The sequence below is a fragment of the Miscanthus floridulus genome, chromosome 18 (genome assembly GCF_019320115.1).
Source record: "Miscanthus floridulus cultivar M001 chromosome 18, ASM1932011v1, whole genome shotgun sequence".
Lineage (NCBI taxonomy): Eukaryota > Viridiplantae > Streptophyta > Magnoliopsida > Poales > Poaceae > Miscanthus > Miscanthus floridulus.
This window is the reverse complement of record NC_089597.1, coordinates 10,071,755-10,099,366: the sequence shown is the minus strand read 5'-3', so window position 1 is coordinate 10,099,366 and position 27,612 is coordinate 10,071,755. Positions and strand designations below refer to the sequence as shown.

Below are 27,612 nucleotides of genomic sequence, written 5' to 3'. Positions count from 1 at the left end.
GCTAGGGTAGCTCAGGATAAAGGAGACAATTATAGAGATAAGAGAAGCAAGAGGGTCGAAAGGACAAGACTTATCTTGGTTTTTGTTGTTGGAGAGGTAGGCCAGCGAAGGAGGTCGGTAGGCGGGCCATGGCTCGGAAGACGGCGCTTCTGGGCGGATGGCTCGGCATGGGCCTTCCCTTATGGGGAAAGGTCAGAACTCACCTCAATCAGGTCAACCCCTTCTGGGGGGCTAAGCGCCTGGATGGAGGAGCCAGCCGGGCCACCACTGCCGCCTATGCCCTTGTCCGCCTTGCTGATGCTCGGTCGATCGAGCACCGCTACTGCCTTGGCTGCTTCCTCCACCGACACCCTTCCTACATCGTGGCCAGAGCCGTCGGGATCACAGGGGTCGATGAGTGCAGTGGCTTGGGCGTCATAGTCTTGCTTGCAGTAGTAGGCTTACTCGAAACTACCCTCGATGGTGATGATCCCCTTCAGGCCAGGCATCTTGAGCTTTAGGTAGGTGTAGTTGGGGACGGCCATGAACTTGGTGAAGCACGGTCGATCGAGGAGGGCGTGGTAAACGTCGAGGAAGTCAGCCACCTCGAAGGTGAGTGGCTTCTTGTGGAAGTTGTTTGGTTGGCCGAAGGTGACGTTGAGCCGAATGCATCTGAGGGACATGGCTTCCTTCGCTGGCACGATCCCGTAGAACGGTGGCCTGCTAGGGCACAGGTTGCTACGGGAGATGCCCATCTTGTTGAGGGTGCTGGCGTAGAGTATGTTGAGGCTGCTGCCCCCGTCCATCAGCATCTTGGTGAGGCGTGTGGTGCCCATGATCATGCTGACCACGAGCGGGTAGCGTCTCAGATGAGGGACACTATTGGGGTGGTCTTCCTGGTCGAAGGTGATGGCCATCAGGGACCATTGGAGCCGCATTAGAGCGATGAGGGTGTAGATGGCGTTCACCTCCTGCTCGGTGATGTGGCGCTGCTAGCGAGATTCGTAGGCCTAGGAGCCCCCAAAGATCATGAGGCAGCGCTCGGCCTCTAGGAACTCGTTGTCTTCCTCTTAGGCACCTCCCGCTGGGTCACCGGTCTTTAGAGTAGGCTTCTAGGCCTTGCCCTATTGGCCAAGGGTACTATGGATGTAGCCCTTCATGGTGGCGTAGTCTTTGGGGAGGTGCTTTGCTTGCCCCTAGTGGAACGGGCAGGGGGCCTCGAGTGCCTTCTTGAAGTATTTTGGGCGTGCGCCTCACCCGTGGGGCTAAGGTATGGTAGCACAGTTGGCTGCGGCCACCATCTCCTCCCCGTGGCGCTTCTAGTCCTTGTTCCTCCTATAGCAGCATTGCTAGGACGAGGCGAGGTCATCACCGCCATCGCCTCCACTGAGATGACCAGTGGCCTTGGCCTTGCCGCTGAAGTTGGCCTAGACCGCCTCCTCGCCGGTGGCGTACTAGGTGGCGACGTCCAGGAGCTCCCACATCATGCGTAGGGTCTCGTGGTTGAGTGCGTGGACGAGCGCCTCAGAGGTCATGCCATAGGTGAAGGTGTTGATGATGTCGGCGTCAGTGATGTTGGGTAGCTCATTGCGCTTCTTGGAGAAACACTGAATGTACTCCCGTGGGTCTCGTCTTGCCTCTATGGCGAAGTCATCGTCTGATGCCTCAGCCTCCATGGTGAGGCGGTAGTCCTCTAGCCAGTGATCTGGGTTGGTCTTGCTATCATACTTGGAGATGTGCATCGGTGGCTAGAAACACCTGGGGTAGGGAGCTGCCCAGATCGCCTCCCCGAATGGTGGGGGGTCAAAGTGATCTAGGGTGGTGCCCCCGCCTCGCCGCTCAGGGGTATAGGACTATGCCTGAGCATGGCGCCTAGCCTCGATGGTGTCACGGATGTCGCGGTCATTGTCGATCTGGTGGTGCATGGGGGGAGGCCAAGGAGAAAGGTCGTGCCTTTGCTCTTGCTAGGGCTTGGCGCCCCAAGTTCATGGCTGGTCAGAGCTGTTGCTGGAGGTGTCGCCACTGCTTCCCCCTACCTGTGGGGCTCGAGCATCGGAGCGGTCCCCATTGGGAGTAGCCATCATCTGGGATGGCTGGGAGAGCATAGCACGACGCCGGGATGCCGAGCTCTTGGCCTATAGCTCGAGGGCGACGCGGAGGATCTACTTCGCCTCATTCAGCCGCTCGTTGGTCTTTGGGTCCGGTGTGTCAGAGATGTCTTCCAGGCGATAGGCGGCGGCCACGATGTTGTACGTTGCGTGGGGGAAGCAAAGGCCACTAGGAACCCCCGTGCGGGCGTTGTCATCATCAATGAGAGGTTGTGTGGTTTGCTGCCATGCAAAGTCCTACCTTTGGCGCTCGAGCTCTGCCTCGGCATCCTCCAAGTCCACCTGTCGAGCTCGCAAGTGGTTCGCCTTCTCCTGAAGGTAGGCCACGTGGCTGTGGGGACTCTGGTCCGGCGGTGTGAGCTTGGGCGCCTCCTCAAGCAGAACCTCGCCATCAATGTGGTAGCACATGTGCAGAGGGGCATGGTAGTCCATGTCATCGGAGTCATACTCTGAGTTATTCTCTGAAAGGATCTTGAGGAAGGCACATAGCGATGGGACATCGGTGCCCGCTGCGCCGAAGAGGATGGTGCTTCATGACACCTCGTGACTGATGAGGTGCTCTAGCTCCATCTAGAAGGATACCGCTGTGTTCTGGATCCCAAAAGGCAAGTCTAGGAGGTAGTACCAGAAGCGATCAGATGGTGGGAGCACCTCACTGGTGGCGATGTGGTGGTGGATGTTGGCCAGCATGTAGAATATCTGGCGACGGTCTGACACGGTGGGGTTCGGGCTCAAACCATGCCGGATCAGTCGAGCTAAGATCTCAAGATCTGCTCCTGGAAGTCCTAGCAGAGTGGGCGACATTGGGGCTCGGTGCCTGCTGGTGCAGCCCCGTGGAGTGGACGAAGCGCATCATAGAAGTCGACGACGTAGGCCAAGCTCCTAAAGTTGAGAACCTGGCCTAGAGCAAAGGCGCCAGCCATGACGGAGAAATCACTGGGGAAGCGGACATCGCCATCTGGGGCGGTGCCGCTTGCTCCGGTGACGAGGCGGGTGGCTCCAGCCACCGAAGAGCCAGAATCACACTTGACGCTACCCCCTACCTGGTGCACCAGCTGTCACAGGGTCGGAACCGCGGCAAGCATGCTATTCGAGTCAGTGTCAGAGTATGGGTCTCCGGTGGCTCAGGTGGACTCAAGAACACAAGAATCACAGAGAGGATGCAATGGTTTATCCTAGTTTGGGCCAATCAGTGCCCTACGTAAAACAACTGATGATCTTTATACTCAAAAGCACCCAAAATCAGGGGGTTACAATAGGGTTGTAGAGAGATTTAGTCAGGGTTTGGCTCGGTGCTAATCCTAAGGATGCATCACCACCAGTGGAGCCTTCCCCTCGTCGAAGAGGAGGAAGACGACGAGATGCGGTGGAGGAACTCTCGATGCCCCTCTCGGGTTGCCTTGCTCTCAGTGCTGAACAGAGGCCAAGGAATGGAATGGAATGATCTGAGTTCTGGTGATCATCCCCCTTCCATGGTCCAACCTTATCCCTTATATAACGAGATAGGTCAGGTATATGGCGGTTTGGGGGAGCTAGTCTATGGTCTACATGCACCGGAGTCTAGGAAGGCCTTGCAGCGACACGCTGTGGACTGTGGCGGTGTCATGGAGCCGAAGAAGCCTTGGGCGTCGTCTAGCTGCTCTGTTCTAACACTCTGTGTGTCAGGCTATGTCGGCTTGGACCGACCTTCCCTGGGTGGACCTTCTAGAGTCTTCTTGGCGGTGAAGGAGGTTGGCTCCAGGGGCTGACGCGCGGGCCCAAGAGCCCCTGAGCCTCTTGAGGCTGCTGGGAAGGTTTGTCTTCTTGTGTCATGCCCCATTCGTGACCTTGTCAGGAAAGTGGCCGGGAATGCCATGCCTGAGGGGCAGTGCCGAGGAGCCACCGAGCCTCGATAGCTCGGGGCTTGTCTTCTTATGCTTAGGCCTTGGCTGACATCGTTTGCCGGGCAGGAGCCAAGGGCCGGACCGGAGTGTAGGCATAGATTGGGAGTCTAGGGGCTTGAGCAAGCCCCAAGCCTAAGGCGGAGGTCGCGGTGGAGTTAGGCTCGGCTAGGTTTCCCCTCAGAGGGTGCGCGTGAGCGTGCCTAATGGGTATAGCCCCCGAGCCTCCGGGCGATCCTTGAGGGGTCAGTCAGGGGGTCTTCTTCATTCAGAAACCATTGGACTCGAGGCTTAACATACCCATATGTTAGGATCTCATCAAATGGAAGTTCGATTCAAGGAATTGCAATGAGCTCACAACAAAAAAAAGAACACAACAGAGAAGGGACTACGATAGGGACCATAGGTAACAAAAAACCAAATCATTGATAGTGTGGCACAAAGAACCAGTGAGCCTCACCAGACAACAGAGGCAAGTGGGAGCTATGAGGAAAAGAGAATGATATATAGAATAGTGGAGATAAAAAAACTCACGATAAAAGGAAAGGTGGAAGACCAAGAATACCGTGAACCACATGTCCTACAACAGCAAAATGCAAAAAGAGAAATCACCGAAAGACATCGGCTATGGTAGCACGACAGCGACCTACCACCTCCGTACGAATGCCAACCACCTCAAAAAAAGAAAATCGAAGACGAGGAAACAAAAACAATCTATATTGATTCATTTGACAAACAGGCAACACATATGACCGAGAGTAAGCTTTTTCCTTGTATAGTTGCCCATTTGTGCGAGTGCACGCAAGTGTGTGTATGCGCGTGTGCATGTGCGTGTGTGTGCGTGTGCGTTTTGTGTGTGTGTGTGAAGAAATCTAGCAAACAAGACAAGTTTATCTTTGTAAACTGCCAGCCATGTGCTGCCATACTTATACCCACCAAAACCAACATTCACCCATATAGGTAGTTCTTCGACAATGATGCCAAGTTGTTGTGCATCCTAGTGCACCCCGTAGAGTCACTCACCAATACCCATGCCTATGATTTGGCCTTTGAATGTCACAATCTGTTTAATGGGTAGTTACTGATGGTATGACGTGTAGATGCGCTTTTGCCAAGCATCACTTTCAATTCACCAAACAAATAGGCCATAAATGATGCTGACAAAGAGGCATGCATTGAGTGATACATTGCAGCAGTGATGATGAAGTAAATTTAATCATTGTAATAACCATACCGGCTAGCCATGGAAAATAAGGATGGACAAAGTGGAGGCAAAATGCTGGCGCCAGTGAACACATCGACAATAGTGATGCTACTAGTGTCGATAGAGGCAAAGATGGCATGGCCATAAGAAAACCCTACAAATTCCATGTTCATATGCTCGGGGGATTTGGCGATGAAATCTGATGGTTGGATTGACTGGGTCCATCAATTGCCATGTGTGATGAACTTGGCCATTATATTACTACTTAAATGAGCACAACTTTGAAGGATGAGAGGTGGGAAGGCTTCAATAAGGTGGGTTTAGCTATCAAGAAGGTTGCACGCCAACTGGGGCGGGTGGCTATGAAGGCAAGAAGGTCACGGGTGCAACTCAGGAGCATAATAATTGACCGGAGTAACACAGTTGGGAGCTCAGCCCAACCTTGTGGTACAGCCACACAGAATATCATGGACATAGTGGTGGCAGGGTTCATGCATCTGCTTTCCGTGGTGAGATTCTTATAATCCAACATTAGGGTCCAACAACACTAATGACTCTTATACGTAGGACCACTTAGGATATAACGACTACATAAGTAAACAATCATCACAAAGGATCAAAGAACCACAACAAAAACTACCACAAGAACAATGACCCTAATATAGAAAACTAATATTCCATGGAGGCACATAAAACAAACCACACATATCACATTAGAGCAAAACCCTATTAAAACAATGTCTTCTGAATATACATCTTAGCAAACTCTAAGAAGGGAAACTATGACCATAGCTAAAATGGTCACCTAACAATGGATAGATGTTATAGGCAACAACACTCTACAACTATGCACATGCACTCACTCTGAAATAACTATGTCCTTTAAACATAAAAAGGGCAACCAAAACAAAAAAATAAATTAGCATGAGAGGGGTGAAAAATAATACTGCTACCATTCCATGATTTATCAAACCCAAGACGGAGCCGAAGACAAAACGAGCAAAAAGGGAAAGGGTTCCTATCCAGTAGCAATGCCGACACACCAGTACATTACATGGATATCATGGAATTGCAATCAGCTCGCAACTGTAAGAAGAACACAACAGAGAAGCGACTACGATAGGGACCGTAGGTAATAAAAAACCAAATCATTGATAGCATGGCACAAAGAACCAGTGAGCCTCACCAGACAATAGAGGCAAGTGGGAGCTATGAGGAAAAGAGAATGATATATAGAATAGTGGAGATAAAAAAACTCGCAATAAAAGGAAAGGTGGAAGACCGAGAATACCATGAACCACATGTCCTACAATAGCAAAATGCAAAAAGAGAAATCACTGAAAGACACCGGCTATGGTAGCATGACAGCGACCTACCACCACCGTATGAACGCCAACTACCTCAAAAAAAGAAAATCAAAGATGAGGAAACAAAAACAATCTATATTGATTCATTCGACAAACAGGCAACACATATGGCCGAGAGTAAGCTTTTTCCTTGTATAGTTGACCGTTTGTGTGAGTGCACGCATGTGTGTGTATGCGCGTGTGCATGTGCATGTGTGTTGTGTGCATGCGTGTGCGTTTTGTGTGTGTGTGTATGTGTGTGAAGAAATCTAGCAAACAAGACAAGTTTGTCTTTGTAAACTGCCAGCCATGTGCTGCCATACTTATACCCACCAAAACCAACATTCACCCGTATAGGTAGTTCTTCGACAATGATGCCAAGTTGTTGTGCATCCTAGTGTACCCCGTAGAGTCTCTCACCAATACCCATGCCTATGGTTTGGCCTTTGAATGTCACAATCTGTTTAATGGGTAGTTGTTGATGATATGATGTGTAGATGCGCTTTTGCCAAGCATCACTTTCAATTCACCAAACAAATAGGCCATAAAAGATGCTGACAAAGAGGCATGCATTGGGTGATACATTGCAGCGGTGACGACGAAGTAAATTTAATCATTGTAATAACCATACCGGCTAGCCATGGAAAACAACGATTGACATAGTGGAGGCGAAACGCTGGCGCCAGTGAACACATCCACAATAGTGATGCTACTAGTGTCGATAGAGGCAAAGATGGCATGGCCATAAGAAAACCCTACAAATTCCATGTTCATATGCTCGAGGGATTTGGCGATGAAATCTAATGGTTGGATTGACTGGGTCCATCAATTGCCATGTGTGATGAACTTGGCCATTATATTACTACTTAAATGAGCACAACTTTGAAGGATGAGAGGTGGGAAGGCTTCAATAAGGTGGGTTTAGCTATCAAGAAGGTTGCACGCCAACTGGGGCGGGTGGCTATGAAGGCAAGAAGGTCACGGGTGCAACTCAGGAGCATAATAATTGACCGGAGTAACACAGTTGGGAGCTCAGTCCAACCTTGTGGTACAGCCACACAGAATAACATGGACATAGTGGTGGTAGGGTTCATGCATCTGCTTTCCGTGGTGAGATTCCTATAATCCAACATTAGGGTCCAACAACACTAATGACTCTTATACGTAGGACCACTTAGGATATAACGACTACATAAGTAAACAATCATCACAAAGGATCAAAGAACCACAACAAAAACTACCACAAGAACAATGACCCTAATATAGAAAACTAATATTCCATGGAGGCACATAAAACAAACCACACATATCACATTAGAGCAAAACCCTATTAAAACAATGTCTTCTGAATATACATCTTAGCAAACTCTAAGAAGGGAAACTATGACCATAGCTAAAATGGTCACCTAACAATGGATAGATGTTATAGGCAACAACACTCTACAACTATGCACATGCACTCACTCTGAAATAACTATGTCCTTTAAACATAAAAAGGGCAACCAAAACAAAAAAATAAATTAGCATGAGAGGGGTGAAAAATAATACTGCTACCATTCCATGATTTATCAAACCCAAGACGGAGCCGAAGACAAAACGAGCAAAAAGGGAAAGGGTTCCTATCCAGTAGCAATGCCGACACACCAGTACATTACATGGATATCATGGAATTGCAATCAGCTCACAACAGAAAAAATAACACAACAAAAGAGAGAAGGGACTACGATAGGGACCGTAGGTAACCAAAAAACCTAATCATTGATAGCGTGGCACAAAGAACCGGTGAGCCTCACCAAACAACAGAGGCAAGTGGGAGCTACGAAGATAACAGAATGATATATAGAATGGCGGAGATAAAAAAACTCACGATAAAAGGAAAGGTGGAAGACGAGAATGCCGTGAACCACATGTCCTAAAACAGCAAAATGCAAAAAGAGAAATCACTGAAAGACATCGGCTATGGTAGCATGACAGCGACCTACCACCACCGTATGAACGCCAACCACCTCAAAAAAAGAAAATCAAAGATGAGGAAACAAAAACAATCTATATTGATTCATTCGACAAACAGGCAACACATATGGCCGAGAGTAAGCTTTTTCCTTGTATAGTTGCCCGTTTGTGCGAGTGCACGCATGTGTGTGTATGCGCGTGTGCATGTGCGTGTGTGTTGTGTGCATGCGTGTGCGTTTTGTGTGTGTGTGTGTGAAGAAATCTAGCAAACAAGACAAGTTTATCTTTGTAAACTGCCAGCCATGTGCTGCCATACTTATACCCACCAAAACCAACATTCACCCATATAGGTAGTTCTTCGACAATGATGCCAAGTTGTTGTGCATCCTAGTGTACCCCGTAGAGTCTCTCACCAATACCCATGCCTATGGTTTGGCCTTTGAATGTCACAATCTGTTTAATGGGTAGTTGTTGATGATATGATGTGTAGATGCGCTTTTGCCAAGCATCACTTTCAATTCACCAAACAAATAGGCCATAAAAGATGCTGACAAAGAGGCATGCATTGGGTGATACATTGCAGCGGTGACGACGAAGTAAATTTAATCATTGTAATAACCATACCGGCTAGCCATGGAAAACAACGATTGACATAGTGGAGGCGAAACGCTGGCGCCAGTGAACACATCCACAATAGTGATGCTACTAGTGTCGATAGAGGCAAAGATGGCATGGCCATAAGAAAACCCTACAAATTCCATGTTCATATGCTCGAGGGATTTGGCGATGAAATCTAATGGTTGGATTGACTGGGTCCATCAATTGCCATGTGTGATGAACTTGGCCATTATATTACTACTTAAATGAGCACAACTTTGAAGGATGAGAGGTGGGAAGGCTTCAATAAGGTGGGTTTAGCTATCAAGAAGGTTGCACGCCAACTGGGGCGGGTGGCTATGAAGGCAAGAAGGTCACGGGTGCAACTCAGGAGCATAATAATTGACCGGAGTAACACAGTTGGGAGCTCAGCCCAACCTTGTGGTACAGCCACACAGAATAACATGGACATAGTGGTGGCAGGGTTCATGCATCTGCTTTCCGTGGTGAGATTCCTATAATCCAACATTAGGGTCCAACAACACTAATGACTCTTATACGTAGGACCACTTAGGATATAACGACTACATAAGTAAACAATCATCACAAAGGATCAAAGAACCACAACAAAAACTACCACAAGAACAATGACCCTAATATAGAAAACTAATATTCCATGGAGGCACATAAAACAAACCACACATATCACATTAGAGCAAAACCCTATTAAAACAATGTCTTCTGAATATACATCTTAGCAAACTCTAAGAAGGGAAACTATGACCATAGCTAAAATGGTCACCTAACAATGGATAGATGTTATAGGCAACAACACTCTACAACTATGCACATGCACTCACTCTGAAACAACTATGTCCTTTAAACATAAAAAGGGCAACCAAAACAAAAAAATAAATTAGCATGAGAGGGGTGAAAAATAATACTGCTACCATTCCATGATTTATCAAACCCAAGACAGAGCCGAAGACAAAACGAGCAAAAAGGGAAAGGGTTCCTATCCAGTAGCAATGCCGACACACCAGTACATTACATGGATATCATGGAATTGCAATCAGCTCACAACAGAAAAAATAACACAACAAAAGAGAGAAGGGACTACGATAGGGACCGTAGGTAACCAAAAAACCTAATCATTGATAGCGTGGCACAAAGAACCGGTGAGCCTCACCAAACAACAGAGGCAAGTGGGAGCTACGAAGATAACAGAATGATATATAGAATGGCGGAGATAAAAAACTCACGATAAAAGGAAAGGTTGAAGACGAGAATGCCGTGAACCACATGTCCTACAACAGCAAAATGCAAAAAGAGAAATCACTGAAAGACATCGGCTATGGTAGCATGACAGCGACCTACCACCACCGTATGAACGCCAACCGCCTCAAAAAAAAAAGAAAATTGAAGACGAGGAAACAAAAACAATCTATATTGATCCATTCGACAAACAAGGCAACACATATGGCCGAGAGTTAGCTTTTTCCTAGTATAGTAGCCCGTTTGTGCGCGTGCACGCATGTGTGTGTATGCAAGTGTGCATGTGCGTCTGTGTTGTGTGTGTGCGCGCGTGCATGTGCGTTTTGTGTGTGTGTGTGAATAAATCTAGCAAACAAAACAAGTTTGTCTTTGTAAACTGCCAGCCATTTGTTGCCATACTTATACGCCATACTTATACTCACCAAAACCAACATTCTCCCATACATGATGGAAATATAGGTATTAACTGACTGAGTATATTGTTACATCATCAGAAATCAAGTGTACCATAATTTATAACTTTTTACTCAAGGAAAATAAGAATGTGGTAGTTTGAAGGGCGCTATAGAGATTGAAAATGGCTAACACACTTAATCGTGCCTTTTGGCCTTCTTCTGCACTGTTTTTTAAGGCTTGGACCTAGTGCCTTGATAACCACGAGATTTTCCCTAAAAAAAGATAACCACGAGATTGACCAATCCTGTGTCAACGTATACACCTACTTAGATACCATAGAAAAAGCTAAAAAAGTTATAAAGACGAACCTAGCGATATAATGTCCAACGGGCCGGCCTGGCATGACACGACTCGGCAGGCTGCTGGGCCGTGCCTAGGACGTGCTTCGTGCCTGGCCATCGGCCTAGGTGCACGGCCCCTCGGGCCAATTTTTGGGCCGGGAGGGCCCGATAGGCACGGCCTCTCCAGTAGGTCAGGCCAGCCCAAGGCCCACATCTCCATGCCACTGAGCACCGCCGCCGCATCGAAAAGGAGGGAGGGAGGAGGTGAGGTGTGGGGAAGCGTTACCGTCACATCGCAAGGGAGGAGCGGAGGTGTGGGGGAGCGCCGCCGCCACCGCATAGCCATGTGCCGCCACCCGCGCGCAAGGGAGGTCCTCACGTGAAGGAGCGCCGCGTGGGAGGAGGCGCGGAGATCGGCACCGGGGAAGGAGGGAGGAGCAGAGCCACGGCGGGGGAAGAAGTCGGGACTCGCGACTCGCAGAGGAGAGCGGAGGCGGCCGTCATCGGTCCGACTCGGTTGGGAGGGGAGAGGAAGTGAGAAATTAGGGTTAGGAATAGGAAGTGGAAGGTTATATATGTGAATTGTGGGCTGGGCCAAATTCCAAATTTCAGGGGTTACCAATCTGACGGGCCACCACTGGGCCTTTCTCTTTTTATTGGGACGTGCCACGCCGGGCCCGCTCGCCACTGGGCCACGCCGTGCTCGTGCCGGGCTGAAAAGGCGGGCTTTGTGCCGGGCTGTTGGGCTGCGGGTTGCATGGACATCTATACCTAGCGATGGGAGGAAGTTTGCAACAACTAGTAATAAGCCCTACACGTGTTCGTGGTAGAACAGCAAATTCTCGTTCCGTGTCTCAACAAAAATCCCATTCATGTTTTTTTTGTTGTAAATAATTTCATCACATCATGCAATGGCGTTGGCCGGAACCGCTCGGAATTCATGCACGACGTCGTCGATCCCGATGGAGCTGCAGCCTCCTCATCTGCTTCCTCACCTGCACCACTTTGCCATGCCGTCCCTTGGACGCGTACATGTTCTACATGAGCACGTGGTCCCTGGCATCACCTGGTCGGCTCTGTCGACGTCGCCCTGCACGCGGCAGGCTGCGACGAAGCCCGGACAAGGGCGTCGGGCGGCACGGGCATCACCACGATGAGCATCTCCGCCTTGTCCAGCCTCCTCACGCGGCCCAGCATGTCGACGGCGCATCCATAGTGCTCGATGCCTTGCCGGGTGTCACGCCGTAAGCCTCCGCCATGGCACCGAGGTGACGGAGGCCCTCGTCGACGAGGCTCGCCGTCGGCATTGACATGGCGGATACTAAGGCCAACAACGCCGTAAGGCTTGTCGTGTCCTCGGCCCGCTGCTGTGACCGGCAAGCACATAAGCTTTCTAGCTTCTTGATGGATGGAGTAAGTCAGATTTCAAGACTCCTCTTTATGCAAGGTTGTTCAAAGTAGCGCAGAGCTCCATCAATTTGCATCGCAGCGCGCAGGGTATCGGCAGCGGCGACGCTGTCCGTCCTTGTCGTTTGTGCACCCGCAGGAGAGACGTGCGTCGCCATGCTCACCGGCGGCGTGGTGTGAACAAAATGAACAGGGAGCTGTATTTTGACCTTTTTCAACAGTGATGAAAACTAGGCAGTCAAGGAAATTACGAGTTCAAAGAGACCACCAAATAAAGAAATTAAGCTTTATAATACATTAAGAAAATAAAGACAACTGACTCAACTTCACCTAAATAGTTATGGTTTATTTTAGAATGCTAAGCCTTCAAGATAGCAGTGTGGCAATTGATATTTGTGTTGATATGTTGGTAAAATGATTCATTTTAAAAATGTAACACAACAATCCAGACTTTGCACTATTACAACTTATGTACCAAGCACATTTGGAAGAAGGAAGAAAAGGCCCATTTATAGAATGCAAAAAATTCATAGGAATTGTGTAGAACTTTCACAAGAATCAATTTGTTTTTACATAAAAACATACTCCCTCCGTCTCAAAATAAATTGCAATTCTACAATTCAAAATTTGCCCCCCAAAACTGATCCATATAGGTGTGAGATGTGACTGAATCTAGGGTAGGAAGTACACCTACTTACAACAACAAAAAAATCGACTTGTGTCACGAAAAAAGTCCCTCCATGAGCTGTGGAGTCTAGACACTTCTCGTCCACTCGTTGCGTAGACACAACCGATCAGCCTATAAAAAGGGAAACACATAGATGCCTTGTCCACTGTTCTGAAGCTTCCTGTTCATTGCGAGAATGCCAATAGTGCTGAGTAACTTTTCATAGAGGGAACAATGTCATTTACTTCCCATTTTTGGACGGGGTTTATGTGAAAGTTCTTAGAACATGCTCTTCCAAATAGGATCTCTACCCACACAGGGCCCACAAAAATGAATTGAAACTAGGGGAAGCAGCTATTTTAGCTTCATCCCACAAGAATTTATTGTAAGAGCATGTTAAGCTGTTTGAAAATACTCATTTGGCATAAAACTTCTTCAAACAGCTCGTGAAGAGAAGCTATGCCAAACATGACTTTTAAAGTCCCTTACCCAATGTGTATACTCACGTATTCTTGGAGCATAGTATTGGACACAAATGGTACACGTCCCTATGGGTGTACTCCACGTTAAAGACATGCATGTGTATTCCACCATATTAAAAAATTAATGATGCATTACTACATTCTTCTAACTACCTCTATATTACACATCCACACACTTAGTATTTTTCTTATATATTTTTCACAACCAATTAAGTGTTGTTCTAATACAAGGGCATGTTTGAAACATATACTAATACTTAACTGATCTAGATTATATGCAAATGGCCATCATGGTCCCAACAGCCAAGATCATAGTTTGGCTGGGTCAGGGACAAGCGTAACTCGTTTCAGGCCTAATGGTTGCCCAAGCTGGTCTAATGCTGCACAAACAAATAATAATTGGCCTAATTTTTTCAAGCTAGTAAGTTGTCTTAAGACCTCAACACTTATCTTAGATACATATAGAGCAACCACATGATAAATAGTCAATTGGAAGCTTCTTTTAATGGTATGGTAGCATGTGTTTATTGTTTTTCTATAGGCAAAATTTGCTGGTGGACGCTGAAAGTGAGGCTGCTTTGCCAGCGGACACCGAAAATAAATCGATTTGCTGTTGGATACTCTACTTTGTACCAAATTTGCTAAATGATACCTAATACAGTAAAATATTCATTTCTGGCTAGTGAACAGCTGTGAAATGACAATTTTGCCCCTATCTCAGCGACACTAGCAAGCTCCATTCTCTATTTCTCTCACAAGTCGCAAGAGAGCTCGCACACGTACGCGACCATGGCTGAGGAGGTCACACCCCACGTGGCCGGTGGCCACGTCCACGTCCTCCTCATCTGCTACCCGAGCCAGGGCCACATCAACCCCGTGCCTCTCGCCATGTGCATCGCGGGGTGCTCGTCACATGCTCCTCGTCCTGCGTCATCCGCGACGATCTCGCCGCCGCCTCGGGGGTGTCGGCTGGTGGCGACGGCGTGCCCTTCGGTGCCGGCCATATCCGGTTCGACTTCGTGGACGACCCTTTCGACCACTCGACGGGACACTGCTGGACATGAAAGACTTCCTGCGGGACCTTGAGATGGCCGAGCGGCTGGCTTTGGCGGACCTGCTCAGGCGCCAGGCGGAAGCAGGGCGGCCGGAGGCGTGCATCATCGGGAACCCGTTCACTGCCGTGGGTGACCGACGTCGCGGCCGATGGTGGCATCTCCTCGGCAGTGCTATGGGTTCAGTCGTGCGCCGTGTTCTCGCACGGGCTGGCGGAGTTCCCTCGCGAGGACGACCTCGAAGGCTCGAAGCACGTTTCACGCTCTCGGGCCTCCTGACGCTGTCTATCGCCAACGTGTCGTCGTTCCTGCTCGCATGACACCCGTACAAGGTACTCAGCGACACGATTGACGAGTAGGCCGCGTCCGCGGCCACCGCTGCTGGCCGCCACCGTCGGCGAGCACGCAAGAGGCGCGGGTGCGGACCCTCCTAGCCCCAGCTGCCGCCGCAGCTTTCCTCTGCCTGTGCACGTTAGAAAGGGAGGGAAGAAGACCAAAGAGCAAGGGGCAAAATGATCATTCACAGCTATTCTCTAAGCTCCTGAGCTAGAAATGAATATTTTAATATATTCGGTGTCCTCTAGTTAGGGATGAAAACGGTACAAATATTTTTCGACCGTATTTGAAACCGAATCCGTTTAGAGGGGTTGAGATCTGTCCGTATCCAAGTCCGGATATCCAACATCCGATACACTACCGGAAACGCCTAAGTTGCCGAGTGTCAGGTGCTTTGCCGAGTGTTCTTTTTCGGGCACTCGGCAAAGACGCCTTTGCCGAGTGTTTTTTTGACACTCGGCAAAGAGGCTATTTACCGAGTGTTTTTTTAACACTCGATAAAGAGTCTCTTTGCCGAGTGTTTTTTTTGACACTCGGCAAAGAGCTTCTTTGCCGAGTGTTATTTTTTTTACACTCGGCAAAAAAAAATTCAAAGCACATTTTGAAGCAGTAAATTAATTGAAATGAAAAAGTTTTCAACTACAAAGTTGTATAACTCATCAAGATGTACAATATTTGTTTTGGTCTTTTCTTCATACGACAAAGTGAAAATAAATTTGTTCACAAATCTAACATATCTCTCTTGCAGTTTATGAAACTATAAGAGAGATATATAAGATTTGTGAACAATGTTAGAACGACCATGTCGGATGAACAGATGACCAAACAACCAAAATAAACTTTGTAGATCTCGAAAAGTTATGAAACATTGTAGTTGACAACTTTTTGATTTGAAAACATCTTGTCATGCAAAACTGTGTTTGAATTTCAAAATTTTAAAATTCAAATTTTGTAAACGACCTCGGATGGAAAAACTTCCTAAACTAAAAGTGTAGATCTCGAAAAGTTATGAAACTTTGTAGTTTACAACTTTTTGATTTGAAAACATCTTGTCATGCAAAACTGTGTTTGAATTTCAAAATTTTAAAATTCAAATTTTGTAAACGACCTCGGATGGAAAAACTTCCTAAATTAAAAGTGTAGATCTCGAAAAGTTATGAAACATTGTAGTTGACAACTTTTTGATTTGAAAACATCTTGTCATGCAAAACTGTGTTTGAATTTCAAAATTTTAAAATTCAAATTTTGTAAACAACCTCGGATGGAAAAACTTCCTAAACTAAAAGTGTAGATCTCGAAAAGTTATGAACCTTTATAGTTTATAACTTTTTTATTTGAATTCGTTTAGGGCCTCAAACATGTAATTTACACTCGGTTTAGTATAATATATTGGAAACTAAAACGGAATCCAGACACAAGTGAGAGTGTGGTGTAGTGGTAGAGGAGGTACGTGCACAGCGAAAGGTCTCGGGTTCGAATCGCGTCGGCCGCGTAGCCATGAAATTCACGCGAAAAATGTCATAGATGGGTGGGCGCTGGCCGGTGGGAGCCTCCATCGATAAAAAAAAATTCTATTTTTTTTTTTGGTAAAAATTCTTATTTTTTTCGGGTTTTTTCGGTTTCAACTTTGCCGAGTGTCGGGCACTCGGCAAAGGCTTTGCCGAGTGCCCGATAAAAGACACTCGGCAAAGTTGGCTTTGCCATCACTTTTTTTTGCGAGTGTTGTTCGCCGAGTGTTACACTCGGCGAACCATTTGCCGAGTGTTTTATGCCTTTTGCCGAGTGTTTCGGGCACTCGGCAAACTCAAGGAGTCCGGTAGTGATACCGTATCCGTATCCGAATACTCAAATCACATATTTATGATGTCGATATCCAATCGTATCTTATCCGACATAGTTGACACTATCTGTATTCGAATCCGAATCCGGACAGAAATATAAAAACAAATGTAATATCGGTGATATCCGTTCGTATCCGATCCGTTTTTATCCCTACCTCTAGTCCACCAGTAAATTGATTTATTTTTGGTGTCTGCTGGCAAAGCAACCTTAGTGTCCACTAGCAAATTTTGCCATTTCTATATGTGTATTAACTAGTGCACATCTCCATGATTTAGCACAAGGGAATATTGATCCAACCACAAACCAGAGCCACATCAATGCCATTAAAACTTCAAGGATAAAATGCCCAAATCCATTAAAATATAAAATATATGGAGAGCATGTGCCTCCACAAGTCTAGATATAGCAGAGTTTGAGGGAGGTCGAAGATCCTCCTCTAGCCTGTACGGTAGTATTAGGTAGAATCTCTGGAGTCTAGAGGAGTAGAGTTAGGGTTCTAGAGGTTACAAGTTCATCCATGATCCTCTCCCTTTTCCTTGCACTCCTTACATACGTTCAACCACTACATGGGCCAAGTTCAAGTCATTACATGCATTCAAAGATTAAGACGAATGGTCGGTTTGCGAACTCGATTGCTTCTTCTAACACCTGATCGGGGCTTCTCTTCTTTTCCAGCTTCATCTCTGTTCCCGTTACACTGCTGTGGAGTCGACCCAGTTCCATCGCTCATGACAACACTAGGTAACACCCAACTAGGCAACAACCTTCCGCTAGTGAACGGAAAAATTACAACATCACGACCTGGTGGCAAGTGTAGATAACCCCTTTTCCCTCCCCATCTATTTGGGCAGATGCTATATACATGTCCTCTTCCATGTCTCATTCTACTTGGACAGGCACTTTCTATCACCTTCAATCGATACTCAGAGCTAATGAAGACCGCATGGTCTAGGTCTGTTGTCGGCAACCATCGTGCTGGATCAGTTGATGAATCAAGGTAGAAGAAGCTGAAGTCATCTTCTCGTAAAGCAAATCTGGCAACCAGGACAAGCTTCTCTTTGCAGACTACAAGCCACGTCTTGATAGGCTCACAAATACCAAGCCCAACATTCTCCCATACTACAGGTATCTTTTCGAGAATGATGTCATGCTGGGGTACATCCAAGTGCACCACATAGAGGTTGTCAGCAACACTCAGTGCTATGATTTGGCCTTTGAATGTCACAATCTGGTTTATGGGTAGTAGTTGGTGACATGACCAGTAGAGGCACTTCTGCCAAGCATCACTTCCAATTCGCCAAACAAATAAACCATGAATGGTGCTGACAAAGAGGCAGGCCTTGGGTGATGACATTGCAGCAGTGAGGCTGAAGTAAATTCGATCATTATAACCATACTGTCCAGCCATGACAAACAGAGCTGGACAAAGTGGAGGTGAAACGCTAGTGCCAGTGAACACATCGACAATAGCGATGCGACTTGTGTCAATAGAGGCAAAGATGGCATGGCCATAAGAACACGCTACAAACTCCATGTTCATAATGCTTGAGGGAATTTGGCGATGAAATCTAATGGTTGGATTGGCTGGGTCCATCAATTGCCATGTGTGATGAACTTGGCCATTGCTACTTAAATGAGCACAACTTTGGACAATGAGAGGTGGAAAATGTTTGGATAAGATGGGTTTAGCTAACATGAAGGCTGCACGCCAACTGGGGCAGGTGGCTATGAAGGCAAGAAGGTCACGGGTGCAACTCAAGAGCATAATAATTGATTGGAGTAACTCAATTGGGAGGTCAGCCCAACCTTGGGGTCTAGCCACAGCGAATAACATGGACATGGTTGTGGCAAGGTCCATGCAAATGCTTTCCATTGTGAGATTCCTGTAATCCAAAATTGTAACTTTAGTTGATCAATAAAAAAAATTAGCATTAAAACATTAAAAACTATACAAACTATCTCAAACTTCCCCCGGTTTATTTTAGAATGCTAAGCCTTCAATATGCTAGTGTGAATATCAACATTTATGTTGTTTCTAGAAAATAACAATTATGAACATGATACAATAAAGTGCTAATATTGCATTCCAAGTTTACACTATTACAGCTAACTAGAAAGGATGGCATGCTTCTCCATGCCATTTGTGTTTGTGTGCTTTTAGTTCCCTGGAATAGGAATCTAAGAAGCTGGAAGCAAAAGTTTAATAGCATGTAGTAGACAGCCAAAGAGTGGTCAAAAGAGCCAAACAGCATCAGCTGAAGGCGATGTAGTTTGACTCACTCAACGGTTAATACTCAACAATTGAGAAAGCCATGCAGCAGCACACACATGGTTAGCACTATGACCACGATGAGCATACATACTAGCACAAGTTACGTGACCACCACATACCAGCATAGTTGCATGGTCTAACAACGAGTATGGGCGACACGAGGACACATGACCACCTCTGGCTCTTCTAAGTGGCATGCTAACCAAGAGGAAGACACAATCCCCTCCACACAAGCCCAACAACAGGAAGAGCAAGCGACATCCAACAAGCGACAACATGTAGGTTGGCCAAGATTTAATATTACACAAATTGCTGGGGTAAGGATCCCTCTAGTGCAACAAATCAATTTTGTAGAGCCAAGCTTTGTCACAACTAGCAATAATTAACACACAGGGCCCCAAAAGGCAGGAAAATACCAATCACTAATATGTGAACACCCATGTAAAACAAATTCTACAAGGCACTAATACGAAAACACTTGGAAGGAGGAAGTACAATCAACGCATGATAGAATAGACACGATACGACACTAAATAAAGTAAAGAAAGCAAAGAACTACCAAATTAAATTGCATAGAACTAAAAGCCTCCACGCAGAGCATAAGAGGTGAACTACCTAATAATTACACCACCATAGCACAAGGAACAAAACACCACAACACTAATGACTCTTACACGTAGGACCACTGAGGTCAACAACTACAAAAGTAAAAAAAATTAGCACATAGATCAAAGCATCACAGTAAAAACTGCCACAAGAACAGTGACCCTAACAGAGAAAACTAATCTACCATGGAGGCACATAAAACAAACCAAACAAATCACAATAGAGCAAAAGCCTACTGAAACAATACCTATTGAATATGTATCGTAGCAAACTCTAAGAAGGGAAACTACGACCATAGCTAAATGGTCACCACACAACAGGTAGACCTTGTAGGCAAGAATGCTCTACAAAGAACTGTACAGATGCACTCACTGAAACAACTATATCCTTTAAACATAAAAAGGGCAACCAAAACAACAAAATAAAGTATGGGAGGGCTGGAGACTACAATTCCATGATTTAACAAACCTAAAACCAGGCCAAATACCGCCAAATACAAAAATAAGCAAACAGGGACTATGATGGATCTCATGGAATTGAAATCAGATCACAAACGAAAAAAAAGAAAACAATAGAAGAGAGAAGAAGGGACTATGATAGGGACCAAAGGTGACCAGAAAACAAAATCATTGATAGTGTGGCACAAAGAACCGGTGAGGCTCACCAAACAACAGAGGCAAGTGGGGAGCTACAAAGAAAATGGAATCATATATAGAATGGTGGAGATCAAAGACTTGTGATAAAAGGAAAGGCAAACGACCGAGAATAACGCGAACCACATGTCCTACAACAATCAAGATGCAAAAAGAGAAATCAACAGAAGACATCAGCTATGGTAGCACGATCGTGACCTACCACCACCGTAAGAACGCCAATCCACCTAAAAAATCAGAAAAATCAAAGAGGAGGATACCGTTCGACACACAGGGCAATGCATATGGCCTAGGAAAACAACCACCGACGACACATGTGAGAAGAGAACTAGGCTTACCGCGTAAGGGTTGCGAGGAGGAAGCAACCGAGAAAGTAGGTCGATGGAGCAACCAAGATCGGCTGCGGCGGTGGCGGAGGTTGCGGCGATAGTGGTAGGATGAGATTGGGAAGTGGTCGAGTGGGGGCAAGAAGATTAGGGTTTCTTATTTTGTATGAAAAGGAGATAGATGTGGACCACTGAATGTTGATCCGATGGCCCAAAATCCATGACATTTTTAGGATGGAAATATAGGTATTAACTGATTAAGTATATTATTACATCATCACAAATCAAGTTTACCATCATTTATATTTTTTTACATAAGGTAAATAATGTAGGTCGTTTAAAGGGTATTATAGACATTGAGGGTGTATTTGGGACAACTCCACGAACTCCACCATGGAACAGCTTCATAAAAAACCTGAAGTTTGTGGAACACCTCTTTAGGTGCTCTCACAACTCCACATTTTTCCCCTGAAAAGCAAAGTGCGTGGAGCTGAACCTGTTTGGTTAAAAAACATGGAGCGAAGCTGAAAACGTAGAGTGGAGAAGTCCCAAACACCAAAAATGGCTAACAGTCTAACACTTAATTGTGCCTTTTAGCCTTCTTCTGCACTCATTTTTTAGGCATGGGCCTAGTGCCTCGACAACCATGAGATTGACCAATTCTATGTCAACGCATATACCAACTTTGATACCGTAGAAAAAGCTAAAAAAGTTTGGAAAAAGTCTACATAACCTTCTCCCAATTATTCAGGGTGGACTACTTCACCCCCCAAACTATAAAACCGAATTTTCTACCCCTGAACTTTCCAAAACTGGTCAAATAACCTCCAAGTGGTTTTCGATGGTGGTTTTGCTACTGTAACGGTGGTTTTGTATTTTTATTTTTTATTTATTTTCGCTGAATCTTTGAAAAAATCATAAAATTGAAAATCCAATTTTGTTGGACTCCACATGAGTAGATCTACACAGTGAACATATAATATGGTATACTTTAGTACAAATTTTTTGTTGTAGCTTTAGATCTATGCTTTTATGTAATTAAATAGAATAATTCATAGCTGTAGCTTCTATGGTCCAATTGTAGTGAAAATTTTATTGTAAGCTAATTATTGTATGCTCAAATTATAGTAAAAAACTTTATACTCATTGGATCATATATAACTTAGTTATAAATTTATAAACTTTTTAACAAGCATACACCTAAATAAATTTTTAATAAGCATACCCTGAATAGTTAGGGTTGTGGGGGTGGAGGGCTTTTTCCATAAAGTTTAAGATAAACCAAGCGACCATATACTTATATGATGGGAGGAAGTTTGCAACAAGAACCCTACACGTGTGTTCGTGGTAGAACAACAAATTCTCATTCCGTGTCTTAACAAATCCCATTCACGAATTCAATTCACAATTTTGGTTCAAATACTTAAGTTCAGTAGGCCTTTTTGGCATTTTCTCAGTGCAAAACAGGCCTGCACGGTGACTTTGTTATCAACAATTTCAGTAGAACACGATCTATTTCACATCAAGCAATGGCGTTGTTCTGGAACCGCTCGGAACTCATGCACGACGCCGTTGATCTCGATGGAGCTGCAGCCGGGATCCTTGACGATCTTGCTCCTCCTCATCTGCTTCCTCACCTGCACCGCCCTGCCATGCCGTCCCTTGGACGCGTACATGTTTGACATGAGCACGTGCACTACTACAGGAATGGTTTCTAGGGGCAGCTGGTAAGGCTTTGTAGAGGCGGCTCTGCCAGCCGTCTCTACAAATTATGCATTTGTAGGGGCGGTTCCCAGACCGCCCTTACAAATCAATTTGTAGATGCGGCTAGTGTTATCAGCCGTCCCTACAAATCGATTTGTAGGGGCGGCTGGTAACACCAGCCGCCTCTACAAAATCGATTTATAGGGGCGGCCATAGTACCAGCCACCCCTATAATACCTGTTTGTAGGGCGGTTCAGTTTAGAACCGCCCCTACAGGACATTTTCCTCAAAAAAATTCAAATTTACAATTCAAATCTGACCACAAGCACAAGAGCATTATATAAACTACCATTACAAGTCTAATTCACAAGAATATATACAATCCATCATTAAATAGACATAATTCACAAGTCTAATTCGTTCCACAAGTCCAAACCACCCCACAAGGTAAGACCAATGTCAAATTCCATACACATTGTTATCAATAGACTAGAGCTAGCCTTTCAGTCTCACAAAGGTGTTGGTACTGAGGATTTCTACCTAAGTCAGAATCTCGGTCATGGTAGGTGCCTTTGACGTGTACAATCTGGTCTAATATGAAGTTGCAAAGGTCACCGACGAGCTCTAAGAGTTGGTCATCCTTGTATGGGTCCCTTTTTATTTCTTTCTCTTCTTTCCACTACAAGAAAACAAGTTTTGGTTTAGTATTTTATATCATGTGCGAAGTTTTTATACTATGGGTGAAGAGGTTCAAACGTACCCTTAAGGGATGTCTCCTGTAGGCACTGGTGTTACTCATCATAGAACATACATAGTATCCCCAATGTATACTCCCAGGCTTCTGTTTGGGGCACTGTGTGTTTTGCATATGAAAATATTAAGTAATGCTTTTGACAGCCATGTAGTGGAGTACTAAAGTAAGTTACACTTATCACACATAGTATTTTTATAGCCAGCCTTTCCTTCCTTACCGGATCATGCCTTCCGTGATGTTCATTGACATAGAATCTGAATGCCATGTTCGAATTATTTTAGCAAATGCAACTTGTTAGTATCTAAAAGTGAACGTTACAAGTATGTATACAAACATATAAGCTAATAAGGATTGTCGATATGTATACGTCTTGAGAATCAATATGAAGTCTTTGTATATCACCGGGTCCCTATCTATTGAATCAAAGACCCATGCCATGCTCCTCCTGACATCAACGCCTATACAAATCCAATGCTTGCTGCATGAATTTAATCATAGAACTAGATAAGCTCTTTTGCATCGAATAAAATATATCGAACAAAGTTTTAAGTATAGAGTTGAACTTACTCGAAGTTGTATAGTAGCCATATAGTAGAGTGTTGTTGGAGATTTTTAAATGCTAGGGCAATGTATGTCGAAACCTTAAGGGACTCTTGCCTTAGTTTCTTCGCACAGATGTCCTCCTTCCCTCGAAGGGTCTTTCCAGTAGCTAGCTCTTTGGCATCCAGTTTTCACTGTCTAGGGTAATTAAAATTTATTTGTGCTATAGCTTGAGGGTCTATATACCCGGTCACACTTGGTATTTGTTTTACAATATGCACTTGCATTCTACAAATCACGACATGGGTTAGTTACAACAAAATCTAAAGATTACATTCATATCATATCGGGAGGGCAAGGACTTACAGGCACCATGTGCGAATTAGATTCATTTCCATTGCTCCAAGGTGAAAGCATGTCTCATGTCATTGAAGTCAAAGATAATTTTCCCGACCGGGCTTCCAAATGTGTCGGTGGGGAAGCATGCTTGTACGAGGTCTATGCTCGTTTGGAGAACACGCAAGTACCAATCATGGAACCTTGTCATTCCAAGTGGTAGGAGCTGGATGTCCTGGTTTGGTTGAAAGGGCTTGCCTCTTTTATATGTTTTTGGGCAATCCTTTGACCATTTGATGGCATCAACATTTTGATACTTCTTTGCTATTTGGTGGACTTTGCTAGTGATGGCCTCCTCAAAAGCCCGTGTTGGGACTTTTTTAACTTGGTTCTCAGGCTTGAACTGGTCATGGGCATACCACTTGTGCATCGATGAGATGTATTTCATTGAAACATAAATTGGCCTTATGGTGATTGGATTCTTCTTTCAAAGTTCCTATTCAGGCACGTCCTCATCTTCTTGTGCATCACCTTCTTCAGGAGGCACTCGTTGTTCATATATCAACTGCGCTTATTGAGAAGACTATGGCATCTCATCATGCACTTGGTCGGTATGAGCTGGAGAAGGTTGTGGCTTATTAGGCACATGCTCGCTAGGAGGTGGGGAAGAATGTGGCATCTCAGGAATATGGTGGTTACGAGACGGTGAAAATATCTCCCCATCCTCAACAACTCGCTCCAAATTTGAGAGAGGGGGGCGATGAAGAAGCAGTCAATATAATGTCCCGTTTGTGCCAGAGGATGAACTACCCCATTACGTCTCTGAGTAACACTAGCCCCTTAGGAGTTGTGTAGTCTATCCTCCACTGCATGAACTTAGGCTTCATAGTATGTACCTCGACCCTAGTGTAGTCCGGCGGTATCTTATTATTGTGGTGTAAGCCACCGGGAGGATGTGCCACACCCGTTGCCACCTCCATCACAATGTTCTGTCGGCCGCTGAGAAACACCAAGGTGCAACTAGTTGGTTCCCGTATGCGATCGATGGGGGTTGTGGCTGTAGTGGAACCTTGGCAGCTAGGAACTTTCGGAGGGCTGCCAACTAATGTTAGTTCTCCTGGCGGCGCCATTAATTCTCGTGGCTCCGTAGACAGTCCTTGATCCTCCAGCGCCTTCACAACTAGGGCTTTCACTTGGAGCTCAAGATTAGCCTCCCGGTCTCTACCATGTTTCTTGTACATGTGCCTGTCCTCTTCGAATCAGTGCTTCCAGGTCATCCTTTTCCCTAGCCCCCTGGTGCGGCCTGTGTGCTCATTGTTTCCCAAGCCAAGGCTAAGCTCATCCCTCTCTCTGGAAGGATTGAATGCGCCCTTCTCCTTATCTTCAGCATATTTCAGTGTTCTTGATACTGCCTCTTGGGTCTCCGGTTTATCAAACTTAAGATTACCACCAGATGATTCTATACTCCTCGCATATATCCAATTCCTTGAGCGTACCTTCAAATTCTTCACATCGATATTCCTATAAGCTGTGGCCTCTTCGGCTATCTTCCTAAATTGCTCTTCCTTGGCATAGTAGCCACCGGGGCCTAGATGATGGTGGTGTTTGTTCCTCTTCGCTAGCTCGATGTTACGGGCACTGAACTCCAATGCCTCCGGTGAAGTCTTCTGAGCCACGAGCTCCTCCCATTGACTAGGAGCTATGTTGCCAAACTCGTTGAAGGGAGTTAACCCCTTTTGGATATACTTCTTGTTGAGCTCCGACCTCCAATATCGGAATGACTCTCCCATGATCTTGAAAGCATTTTTTACCAGTTCTTGCTTACCCTCCAAAAATCTAAAATTGAGCTTCAGCTGCTTATCCCATAGTTCATCATTTTTCTTCTCTGGTACCTCTTTCCAGTTAGGGATTGTTGGGTTCAATTTATCTCTTACTAGGGCCCCGATCGCATTATGGAATCGTCCTCTGAATTCCTTCGGCTCAAGGATCTCCCCTGCTGGCCCGACCTCCGTTATTACATAGCATGCCTTATCTAGATATTTGTTTGCTTTTCTATCCCCTTGTTTCCTCTTTGGCTTGGTAGTCGTGTTCATGGTTGTGTCTTGAGGTTGTGGAGCAGAGGCCTCAATGTTCGTCTTTGTGGCTGTTGCCTTTGCTCTCCTTTCCTCTACTCTGTCTTGTCCGACGAGATGTCATGGACATCGACGTTGTCTTTTCTGAGTTTTAGGAGGGACCTGTATATACGACAGGTCAAAGTGTTAGTAGAGGTAACACAGCCAAAGCTTTAGCAAAATTTACAAGCTAAGGTTGTATCCCTACCTCCTCGTTCGGGTCGAAATCCTTGTCCAAATCTTCCTCCATTGGCCTCCTTCTGGCTTCACATGGGAAATGATCCTCAGGAATTACATATCCCTCTTCTAAGTCCTCGTCATCGTTGTCTTCATCATCATCATCATCATCCTCTTCTTCTTCGCCTTCAGCAGCCTCTCCTACTCTTCCCTCTGCTCCCCCTTCCTCCTCGTCACACTGTTCCTGAGTAAGCATCACTTCTAGATCATTTTCTAACTCGTTATCGAACTGCTCCTGAGTAAGCTAGTCCTATAGTGCTTGCTCTTCATAGGTTGGCTACTCATCATGCTCGGGGCATCAGGCTGCACTGTTTGCTGTCCGCGACATTATTTTGTGCTTTGTTCTAATAGATGCAAGAAAGTGTGCTTTAGGTACGCGAGAAGGTATAAGAAATAAAAAAGGTCTATAAAACAAATTAGTCCTATAAAACAACAATATATCAAAAACGGGTAGTAGCGGTAGTAGAGGCCTCAGAAACATGTCAATCATCATTTGATCATGAACTTGGAGCATCAAGGCATCATAACAGAGAAGAGAGGAGAAGATAATGTAGGGGCGGCTGATAATGATGCCAAGTTCCTCACAAGTTCTTGATCATCAGCTCATATTCCATATAATGTATGGACTTGGACAATTTCATCATCAGCAAAACAAAGGAGAGGAGAGGAGAGGGGAGATTTGGCAAAATAAGCAACAGCTGCTTAGCAAACATAGAGCAGCAGCTGATGGCAAAATAGCCAAAAAACAGCAGCATTGGTCTCATTATTAGCAGAAAATCGATGAACTAGTGACCATATATATTACTGACCATATAACAGACTGCTGCCACATGGTTGGAAGACCCTTGCAGATCCACCAAGCAACAATTGCTTAACAAACATATATATGCTCACTGTTAACAAACATAGAGAGAAGAATAGTAGAGTACAAAGGAGTAGGAGTAGTAGAGTAGAGAGGAAAAATAGTAGTAGAGTAGAGTGGAGTAGGAGTAGTAGAGTGGAGAGGAGAAGAGAGAAGAGAGGAGTAGGAGTAGTAGAGTAGAGAGGAGAAGAGAGTAGATCTGCATATCATTTAACACAGCAGCAGTGTGGGTGCTCATTCTCTACAAATCACCAAAGGAGTAGCAACTGATGGCAAGAATAGTCAAAATATTGCTTGCCAAAAAAAAGAGCAACTGTTGGCAAATATAGAAGTAGTAGGAGAGGAG

The 27,612-nt window shown here is 45.5% G+C and overlaps 2 protein-coding genes across 2 annotated transcripts; one reads left to right on the top strand and one right to left on the bottom strand.

Annotated features, from left to right (window-relative positions):
* Window positions 1-440: 440 nt before the first annotated feature.
* On the bottom strand, window positions 441-896 carry LOC136523267 (uncharacterized). Its single transcript, XM_066517004.1, has one exon. The coding sequence runs from the start codon at window positions 894-896 to the stop codon at window positions 441-443; it is 456 nt and encodes a 151-aa protein (XP_066373101.1).
* Window positions 897-14,424: 13,528 nt separating this feature from the next.
* LOC136523266 (cinnamate beta-D-glucosyltransferase-like) lies at window positions 14,425-14,966 on the top strand. The gene is made up of 2 exons (XM_066517003.1): window positions 14,425-14,644; window positions 14,758-14,966. Exons 1-2 carry the CDS (start codon window positions 14,425-14,427, stop codon window positions 14,964-14,966), a joined length of 429 nt encoding a protein of 142 aa, XP_066373100.1.
* The last annotated feature ends 12,646 nt before the right edge of the window (window positions 14,967-27,612 follow it).